Here is a 16,783-nt window from a genome sequence, read left to right on the forward strand (position 1 = left end):
TTTAACCAAGGATTTTAAGTCGAGAAGCTGACAGAGAATGATGAATGACCCATTTTTACCACAGATTAGAGCTAATTCATCATCTACAGCTTCTAAGCAGCTATGGTTTTATCATCAGCAGATAAGCATCATGCATAATAATAGCCTGAGCTGCTCAGACTGAGACTCAAGAGGACAGCGGCCCTTTTCCTTATGATAATTACACTTTACATATGTTGCCCCCGAGGTTCAATTTAACAGTTAACTGTTACTAATGCAGCAAGAAGGCCACCAAATGATAGAATAAACACAGAATGTACAAAACAAACTCAATACGTCAGTATTGTCTGCTGCATAAATCATGGTCAACAAAAGAGAAAACAATGAAGAAGCATCCGCTAAATGATTTGCAGTTAAAGGATGAAGTTGTTAATATTCTGTATTTTTCTTATTGTCGATAAATCCCAAAACCTACAATTAACTAATCCTAATACCAAGTATTGCTTCTGTAGTCTGAGATATCTTATTCCTCTGTGCCAGAGAGACACACTGTTACACTATTTTTCTGAATATGACAATATTCCAGGTATTACAGGTCATATAAACAGCATATTCCAGTTGGATTTTGTGAATTAGGACTTATCCTCAACGAAGCATTTTCCTTTCAAGACATGTCAGATATGCTGATGTTTTTCAGGTTGTAGGAGCATTCTTTAGACATGCATACAGCGCATTGTGCCTCAGTTTGGGTGTTCTACTGCAGTTTGTGACACGCAGCCTCTTGCTTGTTCACAGTCAGCCCTGTAATCTATAAAGCCAACAGTTTGCAAGGCTGAGGAAGAGACACATGCACAAAAGAAAAGTCGACATATCTGGTCGGAAGGAACACGCTTAATTTTAAACATCATGACAGACTTGGATATCAGCTGGTTTTTGGATATGCACAAATATCGCTGCAGTTTGTATCAATACTTTGTTTTTTTTTTAACGATATGATCTTCATTAATTTTACATTTGATAGTATCAATTGTATTAAAAGCTTTTGAAAAACTCAACCTGTGGCTGTTGATGTGTTCAGTGACGTGTCTGTAGCATCACTGTCTACAGGCTGATAAAAAAAGAAGTCCTAGAGGTGCTCAGACTACATTTCCATGAGAAATGAGTTTAATCCGCTGATGAGGCGATACAAACGCTCCAGAACAGGACTGAGATGCATCCATTATTTATTCATTGATTACCAAATTGGCAATTAAGTCCTTCCTTAACTATTCTAACCTGCTAGTTTCAAACCAGATCAAACCTTCAGATGTGTGTTAGCTCGTTAAGACTCTAGTACTTTCTTCAAAAATATCGGTTTTGTATTATGATATTCAGAAGGGACTAAATATGACTAATGATATTTTCTTTCAGCTAAATTACATCTATGATGCTGATATAGGAGAATACTGACTATGAGTGAAGCGCTGCAGTCAGTAAGGAGCCTGGGTGTCACAATGGCTCTTGTTGTAGCATTCTGTGCTGCTCATTCATCCTGGACTGCATACCAGGCTGTTTCCCAAGACCATGCTCTGAATACTGAATAGCTGCAACATAATGTGGATTGAATGCATTACGTGCACTACCACAACGGCATTTTCTTCTCCAAAGATCTATTATCTTATCTTCCTGCGCAGTCAAAACAACTCAGGCTTTACTCAGTTTGCCAGTTAACGTGCGCTAATGCTGCACTCTCATGCTGATCTTTTCACTTTTTCACACTGTGTGAACTTTGTGTCTGTTCCTACAGTTATCAGCATTTCATCGGTGCAATACTCCTTTCAATCCCCTGTGAGAAATCTTCCAAAGATGCTACAGACACATACACAGAAAACACACATGACTGCAGGCAGAGAGGAAAAGGAGTGGGATCTTTCCCCAGCTTTCCCTTCTTTTTGCTTACGAGGGGCCACCTGACCATCAGGCTTCAGGATTTATGTGTGCATTTGTTCCAATAATGATATCATCCCACAGTCCACGACAGAAAACAATAAATGTGAGACTGAATGATCAATGCAAATAAATATCAAATGAAAATCAATTTTGTTTTGACAAATATATATTTAGATTTGCCCTATTTAATTTTACAAAAACAGGGCAATACTTAAACACATAGGTGCACAATAATTAACAGATATAAAAGTAATAATGACACGAGCAGATGTAACGTTGACAATGTTGACATTTCACAATTTTTGAGACTCCTATGATCTTCCATGTATACACAATTTTAACGTACATACTGAATGGACAGTTCAGTGATGTTGATTCAGCTTCAGAGACTCTACCCCTGCTGGGCTGCAGCCTTGGCAGCCAGTCGCTCCTGTTTCTCCTGCTCGGCCCTCTCCTTCATCTCCTTCTCTCTCTGGATCAGGTGCCTCGTCTCGGCCTCCCAGGCCTGTACCCGTATCTCGTACTGCTCCAAGTCTCTTTTCTCTGCAGCCGCCAGGTTCTGCTGAGCCAGAGCCGTCACTAAAGCCTGGAAGGAGGTGGGGTCCACTTTGCCCTGTGAGTCCAGCTGGCTGCTCAGCTCCTGAAGAAGTAGGGAAACAAAAAGATGTTGAAGAGCCTGACTGTGACCTCATCACTTCCTATAAATGACTTGGTGAGACCCTCCAAACCAGTTTCAATTCAATTCAATTTTAACATGCTTAAGCTTCCCCGTGGAGTTTTTGACCACTACTAACACTACAGAGTAATGTTTTCATTCCAGCCAATGGTTTCACACCATTAGACTGATCAACAGGAGGCAACAGCATGCCAAGAAACACACTAGTGTGCCCACAAAGGCAAGAAAGAATGGTAAATGGACTTCATTCATATGGTGCTCTTCTAGTCCACCAACCATGCAAAGCGCTATACAGCACAAGTCAGCATTCACCCACACACACACGCAGACACACACCCACACACACACAGACAGACACCCCCCAACACACACACTCTGCAGCACAGCCATCAGGAGCAATTTTGAGTTCAATATTTTGCCCAAGGACACTTGGACATGTAGAGTGGAGGAGCTGGGAATCGTGTTGCCAACCTTCCGATTAGTGGACAATCCGCTCTACCTCCTGAGCCATATGAAAATGTTCATCACATGTTTACTTGTAGTGACAAGGAAACTGATTAAAACTGAGTTGCTACTAGGGATGCACGATAACTGTTTAAAACCGATACCGATAACTGATAACTTTCAGCTCCTACAGGCCGATACCGATAACCGATAACACACACATATACCTAACATCATGACATCAATACCACGAACAAAACCAAAAACAGTTTTGACTCTTTAAATGAAGAGATATTTATTTTTCCAATGAAAAACTATTGGTAAGCCTCTCAAACATGTTCTTAAAGCTATCAAACATATCTCACATCAATTTAAATAAGGTGCATTACTTACTGATATAAAAAATAAAGGCCCCTTGAAATGATTCAAATACATGCATCAGGATTACAAACTGAAAAAGTGTATTCCAGAAGTTTACAAAAAATAAATAGACATAGAAAATTAATGCACTGACACAACTTAGATTCAAACATTTCTATTTAAACAAACTGAAAAGGTGCATTCCTCAATGACAACAAAAATAATGCACAGTGCATATTGTACTGAAAGAAGTTAGAAGACGGCACTCTTAAATACTCAATTCTGATTGGTCAATCGCGTGTTCCTAACAGTCAGACTAAAGGGGCAATCCCTTAATGTACCAAGCTCAATAACAAATCGCCAGCTGATTTGAGTGGCATAATATGGAGCATTTTCCGTACATCATTTTTAATTTGTTTGGAGAGGACCAAACACTTGTCTGGAGAATGATGTCCCCAGCAAAAAAGACGAGAAAAGTAAAGAACAACGCTGGACCGACAGCAGGAGCGATATTAAGACACAAAAGACTTGAGGACGCAGAGATTGACCAGATTGAAGCCGACAGACAAGAAAAAAACACCAAGAGAAACACAGCATGGACGATCGGTCTGCTAAAAGACTGCTGAGTGGAGACAAAACTGGAGACAGATTTTTTAATGTATGACGCTGAAAGCAGAAATCAGCTGATGCAGGACTTTTATCCATCAGTCCGAAAAAATAGCGGTAAACCAAACTCTGTCTCCAGCTACGTCTCTATCAGGTCTGGGATATCCATCACTTCTCCACATTTGACATGATTTCGCTGAATATCTGTAAAGAAATAAGTTATCCTGCCTGCCGGCCTGCGCACAGCGAGAGGCGGTTGCTACGCAACGTACGTGTTTACTTTCAGAGCCGCTGCGCAGTGAGAGCGGTGACAGGCAAGAGTAGACTCATTTTAAATCAATAAAATATGTTTTAATCACTATTTTGTGTCACACTATTGAATGCTTTAGTAATAAGCCGTGTTCTAAGCGGGATAATGTATAGTGAGCAGTTACCCATGACAGAGAAGCGTCGCGTCGGGCTTCTATGTCATCCTAAAGGAAGATGCATGATCCCTTTCTTGGACTTTTCGAAAGCCTCGCCGACGCCTAAGTCCCGGTGGCTTCTTTGAGGCTGGCTTGCTAACGTTAGCGTCTTTAGCAGGCCGGCCGTCCTCATACGCTTTCCAAACTCCGTCAAAGCGTTGGTTATGTTTCAGGTGACTGATCGGGTATTAAAGCTTATGCCATTTCTCGCTCCTAGTGGAACTCGCTTGGAACATTTGTTACGAATAACCAGCCAACAATCTTCTTCGGAAACTTTGAAGAAGTCTGAACTCTGTTTTCATAAGCACGCTGTGCCGCATGCTGCATTCAAGGTGTAACGTACATTCCCCCGTTCCCTCGTTTGCCAGTCGTTCTTTTGGCCTATTTAAGTTCATGTTTCTATTTTTTGTGTGTAACATGTGAAAAAATACTGCGAATGTTAATTCAAGTCGGCAACTAGCAAAATTATGACCAAGTTAACGAGTTGTTTTCTGGCATGAGGGGGTATTCTCGATTTTTCCCAGTGAGAAAGAGTTTTTCTGATTATGCCAACACTTGATCGCAGCATTCACTGCAGGCCATTCGGGTGTCATAGTGGGAGCGAGGCACTGCCCTGCTGACAAAAACATATATGTTATCGGGGCTATTCGTGATGATATCGGACTTATCTAAATGACGTCATAATTTCTTGTTATCGGCCCGATAATTATCATGCATCCCCACAAACGATGATTTTAATATCTCAGAATGATATAATTAGAAATGACCATCACAGTGACATCACACAGTGACATCACACTGTGACATCACACTGTGACATCACAGTGTGACGTCACAGTGACATCACACAGTGACATCACATGGTGATGTCAGTGACGTCACGCTGTGACATGACATGCTGCGACATGACACACTGTGACATGACACACCGACATCACACGCTGACATCACACTGTGACATCACATCACACGGTGACATCACATCACACGGTGACATCACACACCGTGACATCACACACCGTGACATCACACACCGTGACATCACACTGTGACAGCTGGCCAAAACAACAACAAACGGCTGCGCGTCCACGAGTAAACGGCAACTGGTGGTGTTCTTGTGGACAATGTTCATCGATGACAACAGAGGAGGAATGCCTCTGTTGCTCAGAGTGGGACTTGCGGCCAGGAGATACGCGTTTGTTGTTGTTTGGCCAGCTGTTCCTCTCTCTGCCTCCGCATCCTCCTTTCAACGAGCTCCTCGTCCGTGTACTCCGGCTCAAAACGGTAAGGACGTTCATCATAGTCATCGTCCACCACCTCAGAGTCGGAAAAATATTCATCCATTTTGTGAAACTACAGCAAACGAGCCAACCGCCGCAGAGTTACGTGTTTACTTTCAGAGCCGCTGCGCAGTGAGAGCAGACTCATTTTAAATCAATAAAATATGTTTTAATCACTATTTTGTGTCACACTATTGAATGCTTTAGTAGTAAGCCGTGTTCTAAGCGGGATAATGTATAGTGAGCAGTTTCCCATGACAGAGAAGCGTCGCGTCGGGCTTCTATGTCATCCTGAAGGAAGATACATGATCCCTTACTTAGACTTATCTATGTAAACAAACTGAAGAAGGGCAGTCCATAGTAAGTCAAGCACCATCACGTCCATGATTAAATCTTCAATAACCTTAGCCCGTGGGTCATCTTTGGCAAATTTCTTGGACTTTTCGAAAGCCTCGCCGACGCCTAAGTCCCGGTGGCTTCTTTGCGGCTGGCTTGCTAACATTAGCGTCTTTAGCAGGCCGACCGTCCTCATACGCTTTCCAAACTCCGTCAAAGCGTTGGTTATGTTTCAGGTGACTGATCGGGTATTAAAGCTTATGCCATTTCTCGCTCCTAGTGGAACTCGCTTGGAACATTTGTTACGAATAACCAGCCAACAATCTTCTTCGGAAACTTTGAAGAAGTCTGAACTCTGTTTTCATAAGCACGCTGTGCCGCATGCTGCATTCAAGGTGTAACGTACATTCCCCCGTTCCCTCGTTTGCCAGTCGTTCTTTTGGCCTATTTAAGTTCATGTTTCTATTTTTGTGTGTAACATGTGAAAAAATACTGCGAATGTTAATTCAAGTCAGCAACTAGCAAAATTATGACCGAGTTAACGAGTTGTTTTCTGGCATGAGGGGGTATTCTTGATTTTTCCCAGTGAGAAGGAGTTTTTCTGATTATGCTAACGTCACTTGACGCAGCATTCACTGCAGGCCATTCGGGTGTCATAGGGAGCGAGGCACTGCCGCGCTGACAAAAACACATATGTTATCGGTGTTGTTCGTCATAATATCGGACTTATCGGAATGACATCATAATTTCCTGTTATCGGCCCAATAATTATCGTGCATCCCTAGTTGCTACTACGCCTGCTGTACACCGCAAACACCCACCTTGAACCTGCCGGCGTACTGAGGTAGCTTAGCCTGCTCTGCCTGGTCATCTTCATCCACGGCGTCTTCTTTCTTGGCCTCCTCACCTGCTGACTCCTCTCCAGATGAGTCCGTGTCCGAGGCGGAAGACAGCTCCTGCAGCAAGCCATTCACGTAGTCCAGCTGAGGAATAATGAAAATCCGTGTTAAGTATCATGAAAGATTGTTCAGTATGTTTGCAAAATCGATATAAAAGGCAGTTCTGAAACAGCCGCTAGTGACAGATTTTTAACTTTTTAAGACGGTCCAGTTCCTTATTTAAAGTTCACAGAAGCGGCACGTCTTGATGAAAGAGGCTGAACCCCTCACTTGACAACCAACCTCTTAATCTAAAGAAGAGGTATGATTAACTGTGACCTGAGGCGGCAGTCGCCAGCGCCTTCATTTCACAGGTAATATTTCCTATCTGTCCGACGGTATTATCTGCTCTGTCTACATTATTGCTGTGTCGCTGTCTGACACAGGCCGTTTAGTTCCTGTTGCAGTGATTCTCACAGACGTCCTCGCTGCTCCAGGCTCTTCAGAATCTCATTAGACGTGGACAAAGCTGAACCATTAAACTGGACAGCACAGGCCGGATTAGAGGCGCAACACCCGACTGTGTGTCAGTGCACAGACGGAAAATTAACAACAATATGACAGCGTGTGTGTTCCATCTCAGCAGATGAACACTGTCTATGTCAGACACCCCACCTGGAAAGTAACAACAGCCTCTACCGCATGTGTGTGTGTGATGTTTTGTTGTTAATCATTCTGCTGTGTGACTCAGAGCCATCCGCAACAGACTTTTTCATTATTTCACACTTTGGGAAATATGCTTGACATTAAACTCACAGTCAGAGGGGGGATATCAATAACCAAAGTCCAAACGAGTGCAGGGAGTAATGCTGTCTGCAATATGATATAATTAGGGGCGCACCAATCCAATTTCCCCCCATCTCCTGATAACGATTCCAGTACCTCAACTCAGAGTATCTGCTGATACCGAGCACAGATCTGATACCAGTGCACACTTTTCGACAAATGTAAAGGCTGTATACCTCACTAATGTGTGCAGCACATTGGGATCATTTTTGCCGTGCTGCTTAATACTGAGTCACAAGCCCTCCATGACTTGATGATTGTAACTGAAAGCAGAAACAGTGAAGTTAATGATGCTGAATACTTAATGTAGACACTGAAGTTGTAAATCAGCATTCGAATGCTGCGCAGCTTTGGTTTTCTTTGTTTGTCTGTTCCTTCTGTTTAAACCCGATATTATTGCACAGTTGCAGCAACTCATGAAAATATGGCGACATGTATTAAAAAATCTGAACAGAAGCTTTGAAAGTAAAAAAAGAATAAAACTGGGTGCAGCCCTATAATGATAATACTAATGAGGAAACTAAGGTACTTAATGGGGATACCTGATCGGCTTAATAAGGTCAGTATTCACAACATTTACACCTTTTCTATGCAGTCTGTTGTTTTATACACCACCTCAATAATAAACATACAGTTGTGGGCAGAACTGTTGTCTTGGGTTGTCATAGATTTTATAGGCGTGCCTAATAAAGTGGCCACTGAGAGTATATCCAGTAGTCATCTGGGTTTTGTTCATAATAGACTTATGACTATGCCCACGCCTCACACCCCACTATGAAGACCGGACTTTTGAGCAGTTGTCTGTACACCTCTGCATGTGATAAAAAAAAAAACATTTAAACAATAAATAGCTCAACTTTAAACTTTCCTGCAAGAAAGTTCCTTCTTTTAGATGACGCTTCCATCACACACACATACAATGAAATACTCCTTTAAATTTCTCTGCTCTTACTGCGTCTTTGGACAGCTTGACATCACCGGAAGCAGCTTTCTCCATGACATCCAGCGCTCGGCCCAGATACCCACGACCCCAGAAGAGAGGCATCCCTTTGAAGACGGCATGTATGCCCTTCGACATCTCCACCTTTCCTGGATGGGTGAGGAGGAGGAGAAAAAAAATGAGACAAGCAGCCTAATGACAGAACACTGGATGAGAGCAACACTGTGGGGGCAGAAACTCAAATACACACCTAGCAGAGCATTGCCAAGCAGCTGAGCGCTGAGGCCAGCAGTGCTGTCTTGCGTCATTCCACAGATGAGCAGCGATGCTCCCAGCGCCCGCTCCTCTGACACCTGAACACAGACAGCGTTTTATTTGTTAGTTCTGCTGCAACATTCACATACTAATCAGTTTCAGGAGTCCATTTTTCCTAAATGAATGTAAAACATCTTTTCACTCCTGAGTATCAGGATGTTGATGACTTCAGTGCATAAGAATATTCTGGGATGATTTGTTTTCACAGCACCTCCCACGCTGCAGCTGTGGCTGCTGTTTCACTCACAGTGAGTTGTGGTCTGCCTGCGAGGTAAGTGCCCAGAGCGTACAGAGAGAGGATCTGTGTGGAGGGAAGGTCTAAGGCCTCCTGAAGCATCACCTCTTCAACCACAGAGCACGCATCTGTACAAGTAGAGCAAAGACACTCATGTACATCATCAATCCTTTTCTTGAATAAGTCAGATTTCCTTTTAGAGATTATAAAATTGAGATGTAACAAAGTTTTAAGATCACAAGCAGTCAACATGCTTTTTTAACTGTCCTGGTTACCTTTTGTGAAGTTAAAAAGATAAGTCTGATGCCATTCTATATTTTACTTATTGTCAAGAAATCCAGAACAGCCAAGTTCAGTGCACATTTTAAACAAATCTCCAGAAAAATCTCAAGAAAACTTGAATTAATTAATGTTTTCATCCACTACTGTTATGCAAATATTGGGAATTGGTTCATCTCGATAAACAGCTGGTAGTGCAAATTCTTAATTAAACCACTGCAGAACAACAGGGCGCGACAAGATGATGTCATTTAAAAAAGTGCCGATTAACAAAAACATGGAGAAAAATGGCATTTTTTCGTATATTAATTTGAGGAGCTCCTCGTTGGTCCATGTAGATGTTTTGCACCTGCTGCTGTTTTTCAGCTCTACAGAGAAACAGGAACTGGAGTCACAAATAAGTCACATGCTTGATGTACGTCATGATTTATTCACCAAGTCTGTTTCCACGGCATTTTGTCGCACTTTGCTTTTATCAGTACACCAGCTATTCTGCCTCAGCCAGGCGGGATTTTTTTTTCTTCCAAATTTCCAGTGTTTGTGGGAATTACTCAAAATAACATGTTGGCTAATGCAACAACATGGCTCATTGGTGTGTGTTTGGACAACAATCACACAGAGAAATATGAGATATCAGGTTTTCGTTAGTCAGGCAGTACTTGTCAGAAGGATAATAAAAACTATGGAATACTGCCAGTTTTATCCCTAAAAGTAATGAAACATCACATTTGAGCTGCAGACTAAAGTTATACAGTATATAAGCACTATACAAACAGCGAATTCTTCATTTTATCAAATGTAATCAAAACTTCAACATGCGAGTGAACACATACCAACTCTGTGCCTTCACTTGCAAACAATGAACTGTTTACTGTCTAATATTATGACAGACAAATAATCAGGCTTCCCCTTCACCACTGCCTTTTACAAACAAGGAAATAAAATGTTTGAAATCTGATTTTAGTGATTTGATAGACAGTCTGTTCCCACACCTGGCAAAACTATTCACAGTCAACAACAATGTGTTTGGTTGTACATTATTTCATCCGTCTGAACCCTTTTTTTTTTTTTTCAAATGTCTGATTGAAAACAAAAAAAAAAACAACTTACTTTTAAAGTCTCCATCCTTAATGTAAGAATCTATGAGCAGGTTGAAGGTGAAGTCATCTGGGAATATTCCATACTGGACCTACACACACGCACACGCACACGCGCACACACACACGCACACACACACACACATACATACACATAGATATACACATACACACAAAAAATACCTAGGTCACTTTTGGGGAAATAACAGATTTGATTTTTTTTTTTTTCCCTAGAGACCTAACCATAACCACTACTTGACTGAACCTAACCCTCACCCTAACCTTAACCCAAACAAATTTATGTCCCCACAACATGAGTTACACAAGTCAACACACACAGATTATGAATATTTGCATGACATGTATAGCATGGACTGTTTATCCAACATTATTCGGTGCAGACTTTGTATATCACATTCAGTAATAGAGATTCCTCATGAACCTCTGACGTCGAGACCTGTAATCTCACAGTAATATGACACCAATCATAACAACAACAGACACTGACTGAGCACGCTCCGGTTTATCTCACTCTAAACACGTCATTGGCTAGTGGACGGCTCTGCTTTCGGAATAACTCAGTGATTCCCAGATACTACAACTCATTTAGGAACAGTCCGCAGGCTGGGCTGAAAATGTCAAACACGTTTGACGCTATTTGCGCTGCTCAGGTCAGTTTGAAAAGGCATCTGGGTGGTTAAAATTGGATTTGTGATTGCTCACACTGCCAGATAAGTGCTGCTGTCAGCCCCGATCAGGAGCCTCTGATCAGATTTCCTTTCTGATTATAAAGATGAGCTTCTTTCAGGCTGACCAAAGAGTCTTCTAATTTTGAGCCTGGGTCCAGTCTTGAGAATAAATGGAGGGATTATAACATGCACTGTACCTTGTTTTTAACTGTATACAGGGCCTTCTCCCTGGCTTCGTATTTCAGACACTGTCTGATCCAGCTGTGAATGGTCCAGTCTCTCAGGTACCAACAGTTTGGACTGTGACGAAACCTGGAGGGATTAAAAACAACAAGTTTTTCCTGTTTTTACACCCACCACAGTTTTGCTGAAAACACATCTGAATGCTACGAGTCTGTGGTAAACTATTTCAGCTGCTGAACCACCTGAAGAGCAAATAACAAATCTGACAGCTTAATCCTGAAAAACCAGCACAAATAACAGAAATACAACACATCAAAAACAGATGAAAGTATTGACAATAATAATTAGTGTTTACAAACTTCCCAAAGTGGAAAGCAGATATTTTAATTCTCACCCAATTGTGAAAATGAATGTGCCCTGAACAAGGGTGCGATTGAGAAATACACAAAATCTTGTAATCACAAGAATGGGTGCAGATTCCAGAGGAAGGAGTAAACAGGAAAAATCTGGAGTTGCCCCGAACAAAGAAAAGCATGTGACCGAACGCAAACCAAAACAGACAAACCAAACAGACAATTCATTCCAAGAAAAGCACATAAGTTGATACCACACAAAACCAAGGAATCAGCAGAAACCTGACACAGACATGAAGATGCAAAAGAGCAAAAATCATCCTCACCTGTAAAGGTAGTACTCTGCTTGATCAATTTCTTCTCGAGATGAAATGTTGTCAACAAACTGAAACACGAGCACAAAATATAGATATTGAAAAGTCATTTGTTGAGCTATCTGCGGCAGGTTTAACACGAACAAAACAAAATAAAATACAGACTATTCAAATTTAGATGAAGCTTACCCGTGACACAGTGAGAGAGCTAACAGGGAGATTCTTTTCATATGTTCTGTTCATAATGCTGGCCAGTGTGGCTGTAAGTAAAAAAAAAAACAACAACATCAACAAGACTATTACTATACAGTTTATCATGTAATAAACTATTCAGGATGTATTGTACAGTCCGTTATGTCATTGTGATACACTTGCTGGAGCACCAAATAAAATGCATTTGATTATGTCATCAACACTTGATCATCAGTTGCGGTCCATTTAAAAAAACATAAGTCCTATTAATTTAGATTTGATTTAAGATATGCTGGGCTGTGTGTCATCATATCCAACAGTTACCATCAGTGTACCACATGGCTGCAGCCTAACACTGCCACCCTGTGTTGATTAAGTGCAAACACAGTAACAGTATTTGCCGCTGGACTGCACCAGTATACATTATACATATACCAGTGCTACTACACTTATTTTTATCTTAAACTGAGGAATTTAAATAAAAAAAATGTTTAATTTTGTCTTACCACATATTTAATCATGCAATATCAAGCCATATTTTAATCAGATCTTACCTTAAAATACATTTAAAGATGAAAAAAAAAAAAAAAACTTTTTCTGCTTGACAGTTGTCAGTGCTCTGTGCATCACTCTGTACCCCAAAACGTACTGCCATAGATTATGGCATTCCCTGTTTAGGAATTTCATCTTTTAAAATTCATGCGTTCACACTAGACGCATCATATGTGGAATAGAAATGTGTTTTCAGTTTGGACCCTCTGCAGCCGTCAGTACATCTCCATCCATTTTCTGTATCTACTCATCATCTGCAGGAGCCTACCCTACCCTGGACAGGTCTGTAACACATATAGATATAGATAATTTAATCACATTCACAAATTAGTAATTTCTTCAGTCTTCAGCTCATCTTTGTTTGGACTTTGGGAGGAAATGTACTGAGGCAAGGGGAGAGCATGGGCTGGATATGAACCCAAGACCTGATTTCATCAATTAAAATAAATATAGAAAAACTGCAAAGCACTTTGAGCTGTAATCCCTGTATGAAAGGAGCTATACAAATAAAGTTTGTAATTAAAAGAGATGATTAAATTGTGGAGTACTGACATTCTTTATATGTACAAGGTGACAAAATAGGTCTTCCTGGATAATGCCAAAAAGCTTTAACTCTTACCCAGGTTTTGAGGATCTTTCTCTCTCTCTCTTTCCTCCCACACTTTTGCATCTGTGTAAGCCGCTGACAGCAACCATCTTCTGGCTGCAAAGACAAACAGTGAACCGGGTCAGGTAGATATAAAAAAAACTTCAGCAAACTATGTGATGAAACCTCAGTTTTTTTAGGTAGCTAGTTCATGTAGCTACACAAAGTTAGCTAATAACATGAACAGGGGACATTTAGCTTCTCCTGCCTAAACACACACATAAGCACAATTGAGGCTAAACAAATAGAAGTTTTACAGAGAAATACAGTCAAATAAAAGTATAAATTTCTCGTTGCAAGATGTAAGATGTGTTTACCTGAAATAGACGGAGATAAACATTTAACTTTGACTGCTGCAGTCACACACCGCTTCCACACGGAGGCTGCCATCTTTGGACGATACCATATCGTGGTTGGGGCGGGGGTGATATTCCCGACATAAGGTTATACCAAACAGTGAGCCCTGGTTAACAAGCCGGAAATCCTCTATCTTTTTTTAATTATTCCTTTGCACACAAATAAGTTTTTGATAAAGCTTTCATGCATACTGTTGCAACATATCTTTATTTATACACAAACCGACAACAATCATACATAAAACTCCATACTTTATATGAGCCAGGAGGAGTCCATTGAGGTCAAATCATTTAAAGTTAAAATAAATTGACGAGTCGTCTTAGGTTGTTGTTCTTGTTTAGGGTACATATTTGCCTGCAAAATGGTGACATGTTTCGCAGATTTGTGAATATGAAGTTCAACACAAATCTCAAGGTACAGCATCAGATGAAATACATCAGTCTTAGTTCTCACTCACAAAATTCTGCACATTTACCACAAATGGGTATAGTCATGTTAAAAAACAAGCATGTCCTCTCTAACTTCTTCCAGAAAAAAAATCTGTCAATATTTAGCCTAAAACAAATTGTTCACAGAAATATTTGTTTATCTTCCTCGAGCAGTGTTCTCGGACAAAGCTGTTGTCAGACTGATTGGCATCAGTAAAACGCACACAGAACTTAGTTGTCTGGGGTAAATAAAAGTAGGTGCTGCAGGAATGTGCTTTGAAATTAAATCATAGGCAAAGGTCTCTTGAATATAAAAATCTTTTAACATAAAAAAGAGAGCCTGACACTAGATGGCGCTGTTTATGAAGACTAGATGAATACTGAATACACTGAAGTAGAAGTGCAGCAGCTTCTCTTTGCCCTGTGGCACTGCATTTAAAGCCATGACTGCTTCCTGAAGCTGAAGACAATCCCTGAAATAGAAACACACCATGGCAATGCAGCAGTAGGGATGATAGCACCCCAAACTGTTCACTGTGAACATGTATTTATTTGGGCCATTGACCTGTTGTCCTCTCCCACTTCTCAATGTTTTGTTCTCCAGTCGTTTTCCAGCTCTCAGCTCTAATTACGGTACGATCCTTGGCTGTGGGTCAAAGGAGGTGACAGGTTGAGACTGGGGTGGGACAGTTTTGTTAAACAAAACGTGGAAGAATTTTAGCACCATCTCCTTTTCTCACTCGCCAGCAAAACAGGATGCTCTTACCCCAGCTGCTGACAGGAAGTAAACATTTCTACATGCACAGCTCTGGATGCAGCTATCTTTTCAGGAATACACTATGAACGGATGCTAATATTCTCTATTCTCTTCTATCTATTCTATTGTTATAATTTGTTGCTATACTACTGTGCCCTCTTGTTGGTATTGTGCAAAGTGTTAATCCTGCAAGAGCTGATAGTTCGGGTGCAATCAGTTTTCATCGCAAATCCGATCTGAAACTTCCTCCCATGTTATTTTCCTCATCTAAAAAGGTGGACGTGGTTCAGTGATGCAGAGAACTCAGAAGTGTTTGTTTTCAGTATCTCAGCTACGTGCAGCCCCAGTCTGCTTCCTCTTTATTTCACAGCCACGGCATCATGTTGTGTAGGACACTGGTGTCTGAACAGGTATGGAAGACAGTGGCACAAAAATCGTTGCAGATTTGCTCATTAATAATGACTTTGCTTACGTTTCAGGACCATATTTTATTTGCCAAAGTTAAAACCAAATGGCACCCAAAATATGTGCAGCCAGATGGGGGAAAAAAGTCCAAAACATTCATTCAGCACCTCTACTAAATAGTTTAATAGACATCAGAATGACAAAGGTTATGACGTTGATTACAAAACAAAACTTTTTTAAATGTGTGTGAATGGGTTATTTTAACCAAATGAGAAAAAGAGTAAATAATTAAACTGAGGGTCTGGTAGAGAAGAAGTGAATCTGTGAATCAGTTCTGACAATAGGACATAAAATGATGTACATCTTGTATATAAATGCACACATTTGCTGGCTTCTTTTGCTTCATGCCTATTTAAAAGATGCAGTCCAGTAATGTGTCTGCTTACATAACACCTACATCTTGGAGGGAATGTAACAGGATGAACACCACCCTGTAGTATACAACCTGACATCTCCTTGTTTTACCTAAAATAAATCAGTGCTTTAACCCCTGTAGCTGTTAACAATATTAAAGGGTTTCTGCAGAATCTTTATGATGCTAAAACTGACAGGAAACGCTCAGTGCTGTAGTGTAGTGTTGTAATCCCAAGGTAGTGATAGGAATCAGGTTAAGAGATAGGCAAGTGTAAGGCTGCAATAATATATTTATAACTGATTATATGTGATTTATTTTTTAAGGAGAGCTTAATCATTTGGTCTACAAAAGAATGAAACATGTCTGCCATAATTTCCCACAGCCTCAGGCAAGGGCTTTATAATGCTTATTTTGCCAGAGTAATAGTCCAAAACCTTCAGTTATTAGAAAAGCAGCAAAACCTGCTGGTACCAACAAATATTTAGTATTTTTTGTTTTGATAAACGGCCAGGTCAGTGGATCTTGTGTGTTTCCAAAAAAAAAAATATGTGATGCTGGTTAAAACATAAATAAAACATTATGTGATGACTTGCAAATCATTTTTGATATAAAATCAATTGATAACAGTACAAAGACTATACTATGTTTGCCCTCATCAACTTCATTGATCTTTGTAAATATTTGCTTATTCTGAATTTGATGCAGCAACTCATTTCAAACATGTTGGGACAGGAGCAACAAAAGACTGGGAAAGTTGTGGAACGCTCCAAAAACACCTGTTTGGATAATTCCACAGGTAAACAGGTTGATTGGTAACAGGTGATAGCA

The 16,783-nt window shown here is 40.6% G+C and overlaps 1 protein-coding gene across 1 annotated transcript; it reads right to left on the minus strand.

The window, feature by feature from the left end:
• Nucleotides 1–669: 669 nt before the first annotated feature.
• mrps27 (mitochondrial ribosomal protein S27) lies at nucleotides 670–13,992 on the minus strand. Its single transcript, XM_041937399.1, has 11 exons — nucleotides 13,911–13,992; nucleotides 13,567–13,650; nucleotides 12,393–12,463; nucleotides 12,216–12,274; nucleotides 11,551–11,665; nucleotides 10,678–10,756; nucleotides 9,301–9,416; nucleotides 8,989–9,091; nucleotides 8,751–8,887; nucleotides 6,896–7,057; nucleotides 670–2,548 (listed from the first exon to the last, which is right to left on the minus strand). The coding sequence occupies exons 1-11, from the start codon at nucleotides 13,981–13,983 to the stop codon at nucleotides 2,300–2,302; spliced, it is 1,248 nt and encodes a 415-aa protein (XP_041793333.1). The 5' UTR covers nucleotides 13,984–13,992; the 3' UTR covers nucleotides 670–2,299.
• Between the last annotated feature and the right edge of the window lie 2,791 nt (nucleotides 13,993–16,783).

Source organism: Chelmon rostratus, chromosome 5, assembly GCF_017976325.1.
Source record: "Chelmon rostratus isolate fCheRos1 chromosome 5, fCheRos1.pri, whole genome shotgun sequence".
NCBI classification, from domain to species: Eukaryota; Metazoa; Chordata; class Actinopteri; order Chaetodontiformes; family Chaetodontidae; genus Chelmon; species Chelmon rostratus.

What these genes read in the sequence shown, in the direction of transcription:
- mrps27 (XM_041937399.1), bottom strand. Translation starts at nt 13,983, where the DNA reads ATGGCAGCCTCCGTGTGGAAGCGGTGTGTGACTGCAGCAGTCAAAGTT. An exon ending in GAAAGATCCTCAAAACCTGG is followed by an intron (nt 12,464 to 13,566) that starts GTAAGAGTTAAA and finishes TTTTACTTACAG; the next exon opens with CCACACTGGCCAGCATTATG. An exon ending in TGTATACAGTTAAAAACAAG is followed by an intron (nt 10,757 to 11,550) that starts GTACAGTGCATG and finishes GCGTGTGTGTAG; the next exon opens with GTCCAGTATGGAATATTCCC.